This window comes from Macaca fascicularis, chromosome 1, assembly GCF_037993035.2.
Source record: "Macaca fascicularis isolate 582-1 chromosome 1, T2T-MFA8v1.1".
Lineage (NCBI taxonomy): Eukaryota > Metazoa > Chordata > Mammalia > Primates > Cercopithecidae > Macaca > Macaca fascicularis.
The window spans coordinates 174,803,868-174,819,135 of NC_088375.1; the positions used below are offsets into that span (position 1 = coordinate 174,803,868).

The 15,268-nt window shown below is 42.0% G+C and overlaps 1 protein-coding gene across 5 annotated transcripts in view; it reads left to right on the top strand.

Annotated features, from left to right (window-relative positions):
• CYP2J2 (cytochrome P450 family 2 subfamily J member 2) overlaps positions 1-15,268 on the top strand; it is a 120,291-nt gene that overhangs the window by 47,508 nt on the left and 57,515 nt on the right. The window contains exon 9 of one of the 5 annotated variants that reach the window (XM_045370023.3): positions 12,995-13,739. The exons of the other annotated variants lie outside the window; for them this stretch is intronic. Within the exon in view, the coding sequence (XP_045225958.1) occupies positions 12,995-13,020 (26 nt within the window). The 3' untranslated portion in view covers positions 13,021-13,739. Of the gene's footprint in view, positions 1-12,994; positions 13,740-15,268 lie in introns of those variants that run through there. 5 annotated transcript variants of the gene reach the window in all.

The window sequence follows — 15,268 nt, forward strand, 5'->3', positions numbered from 1 at the left end:
AAAGAAAGAAAGAAAGAAAGAAAGAGAGAGAGAGAGAGAGGAAGGAAGGAAGGAAGGAAGGAAGGAAGGGAAAGAAAGAGAAAAAAGAAAAAGAAAGAAAAAGAGAGGGAGGGATGGAGGGAGGGAAGGAAGGAGGGGAAAGAAAGAAAGAGAAAGAAAGAGAGAAAGAGAGAAAGAGAAAGAAAGAAAGAGAAAGAAAGAGAAAGAGAGAAAGAGAGAGAGAGAGAAAGAAAAAGAAAGAAAGAAAGAAAGAAAGAAAGAAAGAAAGAAAGAAAGAAAGAAAGAAAGAAAGAAAGAAAGAAAGAAAGAAAGAAAGAAAGAAAGGGGCAAGGAAAGTAAGAAGACATGGCATGTGTTTTGAAGCCACTGATGCCTGCTCAGATGTGATGGGACAAAATGAAAGTGATTTTGAGGAATGATCAGAGGAATTTGACTCAGAAAAAACTAGATCAAAATCCCAGCTCTACTGTCTCCTCCAAATTAGCCTTGGGAAAATCATTTACATGCTAAATAATTTACCTTTTTATCTAGGAGACGAAAAGAGGATAATGATTCCTTCCATAAAGAAAGTTCTTGTAAGAATCAAAAGAAATGGTGAGCTTTAAGTGGTTTGTAAACCATGAGGCACTTCATAAAAGTTCTATCTGTAGTGTGCCTTCTTCCTGCTTCCTCTGTGAGATATGTATTTGCTTCTGACCTGTTGAGAAGCTCAGGTCAAAGTGGTGCAAAATAGTTGATAAGAGTTAAAAGTGGGCCCTAGGAGCAGTCACAGAAGTGAGCTATGAAGGCTCCCCAGTTTGGTAGTACTGTTCATGCTTTATCTTGTTTCTGTCTCAAACTGATCCTCTGATAAGTCAGCAGGGCAGGTTTTATTCCTCATTTAGAGACAGGGAAAGCAAGTGTCATTGAAACAGTTTCTGTGGTTTACATAAGCACACACCCAAGGCCAAGTGGGATGTGACCACAATTAACCAACCTGGGAAACAGGTTTCAGGAACAAATGTGGAAATATTTTTCATCCTTAACAATACTTTCTTGCCTTTAATCCTCCATCAGGCACTTATTCCTATGTTGTTTCACACTGCCTTTAACGATGGTGGGTGTGATCTTCTCTTGCAATTAAGATTGTAAGCTTTTTGTGGCTAATATTACCAGCCTAAACTCCCTGGGCCCTGTTTTGTTGTTGTGGTGGTGATGGTTGTTGTTCGAGATGGAGTCTTGCTCCATTGCCCTGGCTGGAGTGCAGTGATATGATCTTGGCTCTCTGCAACCTCTGCTTCCTGGGTTCAAGTGATTTACCTACCTCAGCTTCCCTAGTAGCTGTGATTACAAGTGCATGCCACCATAACTCGCTAATTTTTGTATTTTTAGTACGGACGGGGTTTTGCCATGTTGGCCAGGTTGGTCTAGAACTCCTGACTCAAGTCCACCCACCTCGGCTTCCCAAAGTGCTGGGATTACAGGTGTGAGTCACTGTACCTGGCTGACCTTGGTATTTTATAGCAGGGAAACAGAAATGCCAAAATCCTGCTCACTCTTTCTAGGTGTGGCTGCTGAAGGAAGATAAGGATTATAAAGTAGAAGGCCAGGTAACACTGATAGTACATGAAGTTTTGACCCCAGTACCACTGCAAACAAATGAACTCCCTGGGAACCTGGGCTAAGCCTTATAAAAAGATCATTTTTCCTAAGGTGGTGTCTTAGTCTGTTTTCTGTTGCTATAACAGAATACCTGAGACTGGATATTTATAAAGAAAAGGAGTTTATTTGTCTCACATTTCTGTAGGGTGGGATGTCCAAGGACATTGTGGCAGCTTCTAGTGAGGGCTTCCATACTGTGTCATCACATGGCAGAACAGCAGAAGGAGAAGCAGGTGCATGCAAAAGACAGAAAGCAGGAGGTGCCAGGCTCACTTTTATATCAGCCCACTCCCACAACAATGAACCCACTCCCATAACAATGAACCCACTCCCATAACAATGACATCCATCCATTCATGAGGCCCATGCTCTCATAACCCAGTCTCCTTTCATTAGGCCCCACGTTCCAACACTGCAGCATTGGGGACCAAGTTTCAAAATACGTTTTGGAGAGGACAAACATCAAAACCATAGCAAGTAGTTAGACCTAAGTAATTTACATAGCTTAAAACAAAATGGGCCATGAAGTCACAGGGCTCTTTCTTCTTGTTGCTTGGGATTCAGAGAAAAGTCAATTAAATTGATGCTGTGAGAAAGGGAAACAGAAAAGGATGGGAGGAATGTTTGCAGCTGCTAAGCTAGCTGGGGAGCCAAGAAAAGGGTATGTCTGGATGACATGGTTGAGTTTTTAATGTGTAGGAGGAGGCTTTGATCCTTCCCTAATAAAAGAAAAAATGGAGGTGAGAGCCCCACCTATGTGCAATTTTTTTTTTTTTTGTAACCCACGAGAAATTTGCATCTCTAGAAAACAGGCCAAGTGGTATTCTGAGAATAAAACCAATCAAATCAGGCTTTGAACTTGAACTTCTCAAACATCCAGGACTTTCATTTTTCCCCAGTCAGATCACCCAAGTAGGAGACTCAAATGGACACTGGCCAAAATACATTGTGTGTCTCAGTTTCCTCATTTGTAAAATGAAGGACTTTGTTGAAGTCATCTCTGAGTTCCATTTCTACTCTGCTGTGCATCTTCTGTGACTCTAGATGGGCAGTACACACCTGTTGCTTGGGGGAATAAGTGTAAAAACACTGGGAACTCATCCTGACCTGATAAATGCAATGGGATCCTGGGCCAAATAGGATGTGAGCACAACTAATCAGAAACCACAATTAATAGATGACTGTGAGTAACTGAAGAAAATATCTCTTTTTTCTCAAAGCTCATGGAAAGGCTCTAAAATATGAGCCCCCGTTTTGTCCAAAGACTTCCTGTCCCACACAAATATTTTGTTCTGTATGCACTCTTCTAACTCTCTTTTTCTTCCATCTATTTTGGAAGCTCCAGGGCCCCTGACCCCCTTGTCTTTTGTCAGTGCCTGATGACACATGGTGTGCAAGCAATATAACATGATCTGTGGTATCATGGATGAGGCATGGATTTGCCAAAAGGCACCCAGGCTGTGGATCTTCTCTCTACCACTCTCCTACAAAGAGATGCAGACACATGCATGCTGCAATATAAATTTAAAACCAGGTTGGAAGTTGAGGGACTTATAGCAGAGGAGGAGCAGGACACACAGGATACCCTGAGTTGTTAGGAAAGTGTGCCTGAGTCAGGCATAGTGGGGCTGCATGCACCCAGGAGAGGTCCAGGAGGGGGACTGACCTCATAGTGCCTGATATGGTTTGACCATGTCCCCACTCAAATCTCATCTTGAGTTTTAGCTCCCATAAATCCTATGTGTTGTGGGAGGAACCCAGTGGGAGGCAATTGAATCATGGGGGCAGGTCTTTTCCATGCTACTCTCATGATAAGAATAAGTCTCAGGAGATCTGATGGGTTTATAAAGGGGAGTTTCCTGCACATGTTCTCTTCTCTTGCCTGCTGCCATGTGAGATGTGCCTTTCACTTTCCACCATGATTGTGAGCATGATTGTGAGGCTTCCCCAGTCCTGTGGAACTGTGTGAGTCCTTTAAACCTCTTCTTTTATAAATTGCCCGTTCTCAGGAATGTCTTTGTCAGCAATGTGAAAAAGGACTAATACAGTAAATTGGTGCCAGTGGAGTGGGGCGCTGCTGAAAAAATACCTGAAAATGTGGATGTAAATTTCGAACTAGGTAACAGGCAGATGTTGAAATGGTTTGGAGGGCTCAGAAGACAGGAAAATGTGGGACAGTTTGAAACCTTCTAGAGACTTGTTGAATAACTTTGACCAAAATGCTGATAATGATATGGACAATGAAATCCAGGATGAGGTGGTGTCAGATGGAGATGAGGAACTTGTTTGGAACTGGAGAAAAGGTTATGTTTTAGTAACGAGACTGGCAGCATTTTGCCCCTGCCATAGAGATTTGTGGAACTTTGAACTTGAGAGAGATGATTTAGGATATCTGGCAGAAGAAATTTCTAAGCAGCAAAGCATTCAAGATGTGACTTGAGTGCTGTTACAGGCATTCAGTTTTATAAGGGGAGCAGAGCATAGAAGTTTGGAACATTTCCAGTCTAACAACGTGACAGAAATGAAAATCCCATGTTCTAAGGAGAAATTCAACTGACTGCAGAAATTTGCATAAGTAAAAAAGGAGCTGACAATGGGAAAAATGTCTTTAGGGACTGTCAGAGGTCTTCACAGCAGTCCCTCCCATCACAGGCCTGGAGGCCTAGGAAGAAAAGATGGTTTTGTGGGCTGGGCCCAGGCTCCCTCTGCTGTGTGCAGCCTAGGGACTTGGTGCCCTGAATTCCAGCTGCTCCAGGCATGACTGAAAGGGGTCAAGGTACAGCTCAGGCCATGGCTTCAGAGAGTGCAAGCCGCAAATCTTGGCAGCTTCCACATGGAGTTGAGCCTGTGGGTGCACAGAAGTCAAGAACTGAGGTTTGGGAACCTCTGCCTAGGTTTCAGAGGAGGTATGGAAATACCTGGATACCCAGGCAGAAGTTTGCTGCAGAAGTGGAGTGCTCATGGAGAACCTCTGCTAGGGCAGTGTGGAGGAGAAATGTGGGGTTGAAGCCCCCACACAAAGTCTCCACTGGGGCACTGGCTAGTGGAGCTGTGAGAAGAGGGCCACTGTCCTCCAGACCCCAGAATGGTAGATCCACTGAGAGCTGCACCATGTGCCTGGAAAAGCTGCAGACACTCAGTGCCAACCTGTGAAAGCAGCCAAGAGGGAGGCTATCCCTTGCAAAGCCACAGGAGCAGAGCTGCCCAAGACCATGGGAACCCACCTCTTGCATTAATATGACCTGGATGTGAGACAGGGAGTCAAGGGAGATTATTTTGGAGCTTTAAGATTTGACTGCTCTGCTGAATTTTGGACTGGCATGGGGCCTATAGCCACTTTGTTTTGGCCAATTTCTCTTATTTGGAACACTGGTATTTACCCAATGCCTGTACCTGCATTTTACCTAGGAAATAACTTGCTTTTCATTTTACAGGCTCATAGGCAAAAGGGACTTGCCTTGTCTTAGATGAGACTTTGGACCATGGACTTTTGAGTTAATGCTGAAATGAGTTAAGACTTTGAAGGACTGTTGGCTTGAAGGCATGATTGGTTTTGAAATGTGAGGATGTGAAATTTTGGAGGGGCTGGGGTAGAATGATATGGTTTGGCTGTGTCCCCACTCAAATCTCATCTTGAATTGTAGCTCCCATAATTTCTACATGTTGTGGGACGGAGTGTGAGATAATTGAATCATGAGGGTGGGTCTTTCATGTGCTATTCTTGTAATAGTGAGTTCTCACAAGATCTGATTATTTCATAAAGGGGAGTTTCCCTGCACAAGCTCTCTTGTCTGCCACCATGTGAGATGTGCCTTTTGCCTTGCACCATGATTGTGAGACCTCCCCAGCCACTTGGAACTGTGAGTCCATTAAACCTCTTTCTTTTGTAAGTTGCACATTCCTAGGAATGTCTTTATCAGCAGCATGAAAATGGACTAATACAGTGCCCTGCATATTTATAGACAGAAGGCAGGGCTGACTAGGTGGCTAAGTAGCAAGGACAGCTTCCTGGGTGAAGACGCGGCTTTGTTAGAATGGGGAAACTTTGGACACCCCTAGTGTCAAGATGTACACCCCTTGAGCTCAGTCAAGCCTGCTGAGCCAACTTTTTTCGAAGCCACCTAAAGGAAAGAGGTAGGGTGTTAGTTATGAGTGTCCAGGCTTATCCTGATTTGTCACTCCACAGCCCCTTACTGTGACTTTGAGCAAGACATTTAAACCTTCAAGCCTCCAATTTCTTTCTCTAAAACAGTACCTCACTATGTGGTAATAAGGATAAATATGAAAACATGAAATTCTGTCTGTGTAACAGATTGAAGGGGAATAAGACTCATTAGAATGCAAGACAAAAGTGGCTTTATTTCCACCTCACCCCACCACCACAGTCTGTGAACTGTATCTGTTTTGCCTCTGAATGAAATATCAGGCAAGGTTCATTACATTTCTGACACGACAAACATCCCTGTCCTCACTGTCCTTCCTAAGTGTCATTTTGGTTCTTACAATTTGCAGTCCAATAAATATACAATTTATATAACTCCATACATTCACTGATTTAGCTTCCCTCAACTCAGTTTTAGAACTGGAAGGTTTCCAGGCCGGGTGGGCAGGGGTTCGCCAGCCCTTCTCTCTGGTCCAGTGCTCCCTCCTTCATGGGCATTCCTACCTCATCCACCACCTACCCCATCCCACCAGGGCCCTTCATGTGCAGCACCTTTGATGTGGACAGTGTTTTTTCCTTAGTTTAACATTGCTCTCCCACTCTGGGGCATCTACCAGTGCAGCTCCTCTTCAGGACACATTATCCCTCCAGGACTCCTCTTGTTGGGATCCAAGACAGCCCTATGCTGGCTGCGCCATGGGGCCCACATGGAGTCCCACACCCTTGTCGCAGTGTGAGAAGCAGTGCAGTTTCCTCCAACAGAGCCCCCACTCCTCAGCTACCATTGGAGCCTCACCCAACCTCTTGCCTAGAGGAACTTTCAGGCCTCTGTGTGCCACTGATTCTTACCTCCCAGAGAAATACAGAGCACAGGTAACTCTCTCTTGGCTAGAAGCCTCCCACCTGGTGAGGGGAAACCATGTGCCTCTCCCGCTTGGTGGGAGATGGGTGGGAGGTCAGGAGGATCTGCCTGTCAATGAAAACCAGAGCTGAACTGCATTTAAAGCAGTGAAAACAAATTTTAGTCAGGAACTATTGCAATAGGGGAAAGGAGATTTCAGTATAGAACCGGGCTCAATTCCAAATACAGCTGGGTTGGGAATGGAAAATCTCAGAGGAAATATTAGGGGTAAGGACAGATTCTGGCTAAATCCACTGGACAGGATTCTTGCTGAAGACCAACCCGAGTGATCCGGTACCAAGGGTGGGGGATGAATATTTGGATCAGAGATCAAGGGGTCAGGGGTTGCCTCTAAACTGACTTGGCAAGATTCTTGCTGCAACTTGGCCATTAGGCCCAACATGGACAGATGCCAAGGTCAATGCCTAGAGGGTTTAAAGGAGCTGAGTCTTTGTCACTCCTCACCACAGAAGTCTCTGCCTCTTCCATTAGTCCTCTATGTAGGCAATGGGCTATAAGGGTGACAAAAACAGTTATCTGAGGCCCCTGTGGCAAGTCTCACAAAGGATTTCAAGTGCCCTACTTTACAGCTGTGGGTTTAATAGCACTTGGCATGTACTATTTGCAGTAACTGGGACTCCAGTTACTCCAGTGAAACTGAGAGATGAAGACCCCATTTTGATATCCTGTTACAAATATCCAGCCCACAGTGACATCCTAATGAGTGTTATTTCTCTTTCTGTGTTGAATGAAGGAATGGATAAATGACTCACAGGACACCCTAGGATCTTGCTGTGGCTCAGGATCAGTGCTGTGAACAGCAAGAAGAGGACTGGGCTATAAATGTGGCAAACACTGGAGCCTGCTTTTCTGGGCTGTGACATTCACTATGAAAGATTCCTTGCCATGTTTTTATTTTTACTCTGTCGCACATATACATGGGTGTTTCTGCCATTAACTATCTGAAAGTACAGTTCCAAGTACATCTGCAATGGAAGATGCTCCTTCCTTTTATTCTGGTTAGCTTTGAATGTATGACGGCATCCTATAATATTGCTAATAATGTTTTCTCACTTGGTAAACTTGCATTGCTTTCCTCAATACCCCCATACGCTGGTGGTATCTCCCTAAGTGTGGAAAAACCAAACCTTATGAATTTCTTCTTCTACTTGGAAAGAGAAAATGGAGCTGTGCTTTTGATACTAAGCCTCACATTAATAGTCTTTTTAAATCAATTCAACAAACAGTTACTGAGCACGTACAATGAATCAGATAGTGGTTAACAAAGGGAGATACAAGACCATCCCTTCTTAGAGCTCATTCCAGTGCTGATGAAAGTGAGAAATGGGGGATTATAAACATAAAAATCAACTGACATTAGTGGTCCCCACTGGGTTATGAAAACCAAAGGAAACATTTGTGAAATACACATGGCTTCACAACATTTTTCACCACTGCCATCACTGCATAACCATCTTTGGGGGAGGGATATGTGTTGACGAAGTCCCCCAAGCTGACTCCTCTCCATCTCACTTATTCTTGAAAACCACCACAATATATTGTGCCTTGAATTCTCCCCAGGTTTTCTCCCTCCTCCTCTCTTTTTCTTCCATCACAGAATGTCTTAATTTCGCCTTCATTTTTGAATAAAAAATTCACCATATATAGAATTATAAATTAACAGTTTTTTTTCTTATAGCACTTTGAAGATGTCATTTCATTTTTTCCTGGCTTATGTTGCTTCTGATGAAAGGGCCACAATCACTCACATCCTTGTTCCCCTATTCATTAGGAGTCTTTTGTCTTCCAGCTGTTACTAAGATTTTTTTCTTAATCATTAATCCTCAGCAATTTGGTAATAATGTATCTTAGCATTGTCTACTTGGTGTTTATTAAACTTCTTGTATTTATGAGTTTATTGTTTTTAGAAAATTTGGATAAATTGTGGCCATTATTTCCTTAAATACTTTTTCTTAACCCACTCTCTGATCCCATATTTTTGGGATTTCAGTCGTACATATGAGGCCCCCTCGATGTTGAATTACTGGCCACTAAGGTTCTGTTAATATTTTTCAGCATTTCTTCTCTCTCTGAGATAGTTTGGATAGTTTCTGTTCAAGTTTCTGTCTTCAAGTTCAACTAAGTTCACTCTTAGTTTCCTCTGCAGTGTCGAGTTTGTCATTAAGCCCACCCATTTATTTTTTTTATTTCATATATTTTATTTTTCTAGAAGTACCAATGCATCTTTTTAAATATAGTTTCTATTTCTCTGTTATTTTTGTTTAGATCTTTGAATATACTTATACTATTCATTTAAAAGTCCTTGTCTGTTGTGTCTGTGTCTCTTAACTGAGTTTTTCTCCTTGCTATAGGTCACACATTCCCAGTTCTTTATGTCTGGTAATTATTACATAAGTTTTTCATTGTTGAGTGTTTTCCTTGTCTTCCTTTTGCAGAGTATTAAGTTTTATTTTAATAGGGAGTTAATTTACTTGCAGGACACCTTAATCCTTTTGAAGCTCATTTTAAAGCTTTATTAGAGTAGGTCTAAAGTAGCCTTCATTCGAGGGCTCCTAAAGAGTGATTTTTCCAGAGTCTCTATTGATTGCCTGAGGTATTCAGTGTGGTCTCTCCACTCTCAATGAATATAGCTAATTCCAACCCTGTAAAAGCTATGGTAATTTTGCAAATTTATTTAAGTTCCTTGTAGATTCGGGATATTAGACCTTTGTCAGATGGATAGATTGCAAAAATTTTCTCCAATTCTGTAGGTTGCCTGTTCATTCTAATGATAGTTTCTTTGCTGTGCAGAAGCTCTTTAGTTTAATTAGATCCCATTTGTCAATTTTGGCTTTTGTCGTAATTGCTTTTGGTGTTTTAGTCATGAAGTCTTTGCCCATGCCTATGTCCTGAATGGAATTGCCTAGGTTTTCTTCTAGGGTTTTTATGGTTTTAGGTTTTACATTTAAGTCTTTGATCCATCTTGAGTTAATTTTTGTATAAGGTGTAAAATTTAAAAAGAACCATCAAAAAGTGGACGAAGAATATGAACAGACACTTTTCAAAAGAAGACATTTATGCGGCCAACAAACATGTGAAAGAAAGCTCATCATCAGTAGTCATTAGAGGAATGCAAATCAAAACCACAATGAGATACTATCTCACACCAGTTAGAATGGCAATCATTAAAAAGTCAGGAAACAACAGATGCTGGTGAGGATGTGGAGAAATGAGAACACTTTTACACTGTTGGTGGGAGTGTAAATTAGTTTAATCATTGTGGAAGACAGTGTGGTGATTCCTCAAGGATCCAGAACCAGAAATACCATTTGACTCAGCAATCCCATCACTGAGTAAACACCCAAAGGATTACAAATCATTCTACTATAAAGACACATGCACATGTATGTTTACTACAGCACTATTTACAATAGCAAAGACTTGGAACCAACCCAAATGCCCATCAATGATAGACTGGATTAAGAAAATGTGGCACATATACATCATGGAATACTATGCAGCCATAAAATAGAATGAGTTCATGTCCTTCACATGGACATGGATTAAGCTGGAAACCATCATTCTCAGCAAACTAACACAGGAACAGAAAACCAAACACCACGTGTTCTCACTCATAAGTGGGAGTTGAACAATGAGAACACATGGACACAGGGAGCGGAACATCACACACTGTGGCCTGTCAGGGGGTGGAGGGCAAGGGGAGGGAGAGCATTAGGAGAAATACCTAATGCATCCTGGGCTTAAAACCTACATGACTGGTTGATAGGTGCAGCAAACCACCATGGCACATGTATACCTATGTAACAAACCTGCACGTTCTGCACATGTGTCCCAGACCTTAAAGGAAAATAATAAAAATTAATTTTAAAAAAGCTACGGCAATCATTAAGCTTATAGCTCTCTGGTAGGTGTTTTCTGGTAGGTATCCTTTGCCCAACCTCATGGAGTCTCGCTCTACACACACAGAGGCTGGTATTCAGCTGATCTCTTTCAAGATTTCTGGAGCTCACTCTTGCTGTTGCTTCTTTCTCTATTCTACAAATTCTACCCATGTCAGTCACCCTAAACTCCAGTCTATTTTCTCATCTTAGCAAGACTACTGTGTTCTGATTGTTTCCCTGCCTCTTGAAATGGAGTCTAGTAAATCCCTCCAGCTAGAAAGCCAGATATTGTAGAGCTCACTTCATTTGTTCCTCTCTGTTGGGAAGCATGGTCCTGCACTTTCAGTTTTCCAATATCTGAAAAGTTTATTTACCTTGTCCACTTCTCTGGTTTTCCTTGTGGTAGAAGAGCTAGTCCAGTCCAGTTACTGTCACAGCATGAAACAGAAGTCTCTCCACTCTGTTGTATTTTTCATGGAACTTAAGTCTGGCTGAGAGTTATATTTATCTGTAAAAAGAGGCTACAATAACTCCCTCCCTTGTGTCTACACCCTTTGAAATGTGACTTTATACCTTCTCTCCTCATGAGCTAGCATCTACTCACAGTCTCCTTTACTTGAGGCTGGACTGGTGGTGAAATGACTTTCCTGGCTGACCCTAGGGCGGAAGAGACTGTGTGTGTTTCTGCTTGCTTTTCTGGGACTCTCCTGTCACCATTTAAACAAGTCCACTTTACTCTACTGCAGGATGAGAAACATGTGGCTTCATCACTGCCATCACATTGCCCTAGCTGATAGCTGGCCAGCCTCCAGAGCTGTGCATAAGGACCTGAGAGGGGTTGGATCCAAGCTAATCTGGAAGCTGAATACACTTGCATGAGTGAGCCCAGACAAGAACTGCCTGAGCCAGCCTAAATTTCCAACCTAAGATTTGCGAGTTAAATCAATGGTTACTGTTTTAAGCCACTGAGGTTTGAGGTGTATTTTCACACAGCAATAGTTAACTAATACACTACGTTCCCTGAGGGCAAGAGCAGTATCTGTCTTGTTCAATTCTGAGTCCACAGTATTAAGAACAGTGCCTGCAACATGGTAGTGTTTAATAGTGAATTAATGAACAAAATCAGTGGGATCATTGTGGCTTGGTGCTAGGTGGGACCTATCACCAGAAGTCAGATCTCTGCCACTACCCCTCTGTCCTTGTCATCTCACCCCATGACCTATTTCACAGCCCTCATGCTAACTTCTATTACTACCCTCCAGGAATGCAGTGGAGGAGCGCAGGCTTCTGTCTTACCTCACTCTTTCAGTCCCAGCTGGCTTTCTGGACTGGTGCCACCTAGCCCATTTCCCCATGCTTGTTTCGCAACAACAGCCTGATGCCCTGAATGAACATTTTGTACTTTCTGGGTCATACAGTTTTTGTGTATTCACACGAGCTATTTGTTCTGCTCTGGAAAGCTAAGGACCTTTTCCTCTTTTGAAACAGACAAGGAATTAAGTTAAGCAAGAAGGGGTCGAATGCAAAGGGTCACTTTCAGAGACTGGCTCTGTCATTGATGATGTTCGTTATAACAATTAGGGTCCGAACAAAGGCTTCTCTTTGCCAAAATACATCTGAAGTCCAAAGACATCACAGGGCTCTGATGCACACAAAACAACATTAAAAGACTCAGTGGAGTAGCACTGGGAGTCAGATGAACTGGAGGTCAGATCTTTGTAGCTAAGCTGGCCTGAATTCCATTCCTGGGTTTTACCATTTATTACCTTTTGCTTGTGAATTAAACAGGTTACTTTACTTTCCTGAAATCGTTTCCTAGTCTGAAAAGTAGAACAAACCTGCTGAGGTGGAGTATATGACTGGTCAAAAGTCCACTGTTCCTCTCTGGGGTGCCTCTCCTTGTGGTGCTCCTCCCTGTGGGATGATTATGTACAACCACCTTCATGAATTCAGGAATGGCCATGTGATTGGCTTTGATCAATAAAATGAGAGCAAAAGTTCCACGAGCCACTTCTAAGTGCTTACAAGCTGGCAGGTAGTGCAACATGTTTCTTCTCTGCCATGAGACTACCCGTGTTCTAAATAAGAGTCTTTCACCCTATGTCCAGTGACAAAGACACGAAGCAGAGTCACAGCTTATTCAAGATGAACATATGATGGGAGAAATAAACCTATTTTGTTATAAACTAAAATTTCAGAATTACTACTGCAGCATAACTTACCCTATGCTGTCAGATACACACATTGTATTTCTTGTGAAAACATGAGATCAAAGTAACATGATAATCAATTACAGTAGTAATGCTGTATGGTTATTTCAGAGAAGCATCTGGTTATTCTGTTATGCAATTTGGAGAACTTATTTCTAGACCTTTTTTTTTTCCCCAGGCAATTTGATCTTTTCCTCCCTGTGACCACAGAACAAGATATTCTTCCTGCTGACTACAGGATAAGATTCTTCGGTATGGCTGCTATGTTGTAAAAACCCCAGGCTGCCATTCACTTGTAGTTTAGGTGAATGGTGCCCTCGAGTTGGACCATGTAGATTAAGTTTGTCCACAAGCGGCCCAGGATGGCTTTGAATGCGGCCCAACATAAATTCGGAAACTTTCTTAAAACATGAGATTTTTCTTTTTCTTTTTTTTTTTTTTTTTTAGCTCATCAGCTATCATTAGTGTTAGTATATTTTATGCATGGCCAAAGACAGTTTTTCTTCTTCCAACATGGCCTGGGGAAGTCAAAAGATTGGACACCCCGATGTAGGGCCTGCACAGCCATATGTAAGGGCATGCTCCTTAGGTGGACATATGGTAATTTTTGTGATCTGAAATCTATTCACCTTTTGAATTACGTCTCTTAGTACTTCTCCTGCCAAAGTACTGAACTATTACTTCCCTAAATAGGCCAGCTCCTTCAGCATCTTCATGTCTTTATAGAAGCTAGTTTTTCTGCAAGAAATGATTAATTATACCTGGCACACTCCTATTCATCCTATAAAGGCCAGCTTAAATATTAACTCTCCAATGACATTTTTCTTGACTCTTGGTTAGTTGCTTCTTCCTCCATTCCCTGATAATTTAAAATATTTTATTTCCTATTTCCATATAGTCTCCCAATTAAAATGAGCTTTTCAGAGATGACTGTGTCTTGTTCACACACGTTCAGTACCTGTTTCATGCCTAGCAGATGCTCAGGAAATGTTTGTTGGACATATAGTGGGGGTGAGGGGTAGGGGAGAGCAAGCAGCCAAGTGACATAATGCTGCAGTGAGCCATAAATTTTCTGTAGCCATGCAGAAAGCCCTATACCTCTATATTCCTTAATTTCACATTCTGGAAAAGGTGGGTTTTAAATATTGGTTACTAAGGTCACTCCTACTTTCAAAAATCTGACTTGTAGAGAGATCTTCTGAAATGGTAAGTTAAGGAGCTCCAAAAATCCATTCCATAAAGGCACTGAGAACATGAGCAAAAATAATCAAAATCAACATTCCAGAATGCTGAAAATTAAACAAAGTCACACAACAACCTAAGCATTTGTTTTAAAAAAAGAAGAGCTGCTCTCAGCAAGAACAGGGAGCTCTGTTTTAACTTGCTGTATGCCAGTTCTCCTCTCCCCAGCTCTCCTCTCCCCAGCTCTCAAGTATCCTTAAAAGCAACAGTCTCACAATTTTGGTACCTGTGAATAACAATGATCAAGCAGCCACTGGAGGGAGCACAATGGGTTTAGAGCACCCCAAAGGCCCCCATTCCCAGAAAGTTATCATTATATGATCTCTCTGGCAGTTCCTTGAAAAGCCCCATTCTCAGAACTTGTCTTTATTTTACCTTACTAAACACTCATTCTGTGCGAACCACACTACAGGACATTTGTTAAAAAAAAAAAAAAATCAGTGACAATTGTGCAACATTACAGTAAGCCAAGGTAGCAATACAAGTTGGAGCTAAGAGAGGATTAAAAGGATACACTGGGAATAGAGATGCCCACTGGGGCTTCTAACACTCTAACATATGCCTAGGAATCTAGAAGGCCATGCACACGTGAGGGCTACATGCCTGCCCAGGCAAAGGCCTGGAAAGACCCTAATCTCTCATCTCTGACTGACTGGGGGGGGTCTGTGTAAGCAAGAAACTAAGGTTACGATAGAATTGTAAACTACCTGCTGGTGTGTTAAAGGTATAACCCAAAACACACGTAGAGCCCTTTGGGAAAGGCTGAGAGACTTATTTCAAAACATTTAAGGAAATCTCTGGCCAAAATTAGCTGAACACTTTGCTTAAAAAGCACAGAATTCAGTGGCTGCACATAATGAAGAATGGAATTTTTACAGAATTAGTTCAAGTCTCTAAACAAAAGGCAACAACAGGAACAATAATAAACCATGGGGTGGGGTCTGATTTCCAGAGTTTCCAAATATTATTTACAATGCCAAATTTCCAATAAAAAATTATGAATCATGTGAAGAAACAGAAAACAATGGCTCATAGACAGGATGAAAAGAAGTTACTGGAAACAGTCCCTAAAGAAGCCCAGGCATTGGATTTACTAGACAAAAGCTTTACGTATGTTCAATGAGCCTGAAGAATTAATTATTAGCTAAAGAATTAAGTTAAATATGAGAATGATTTTCCACTGAATAGAATATCACAATAAGGAGTTAGA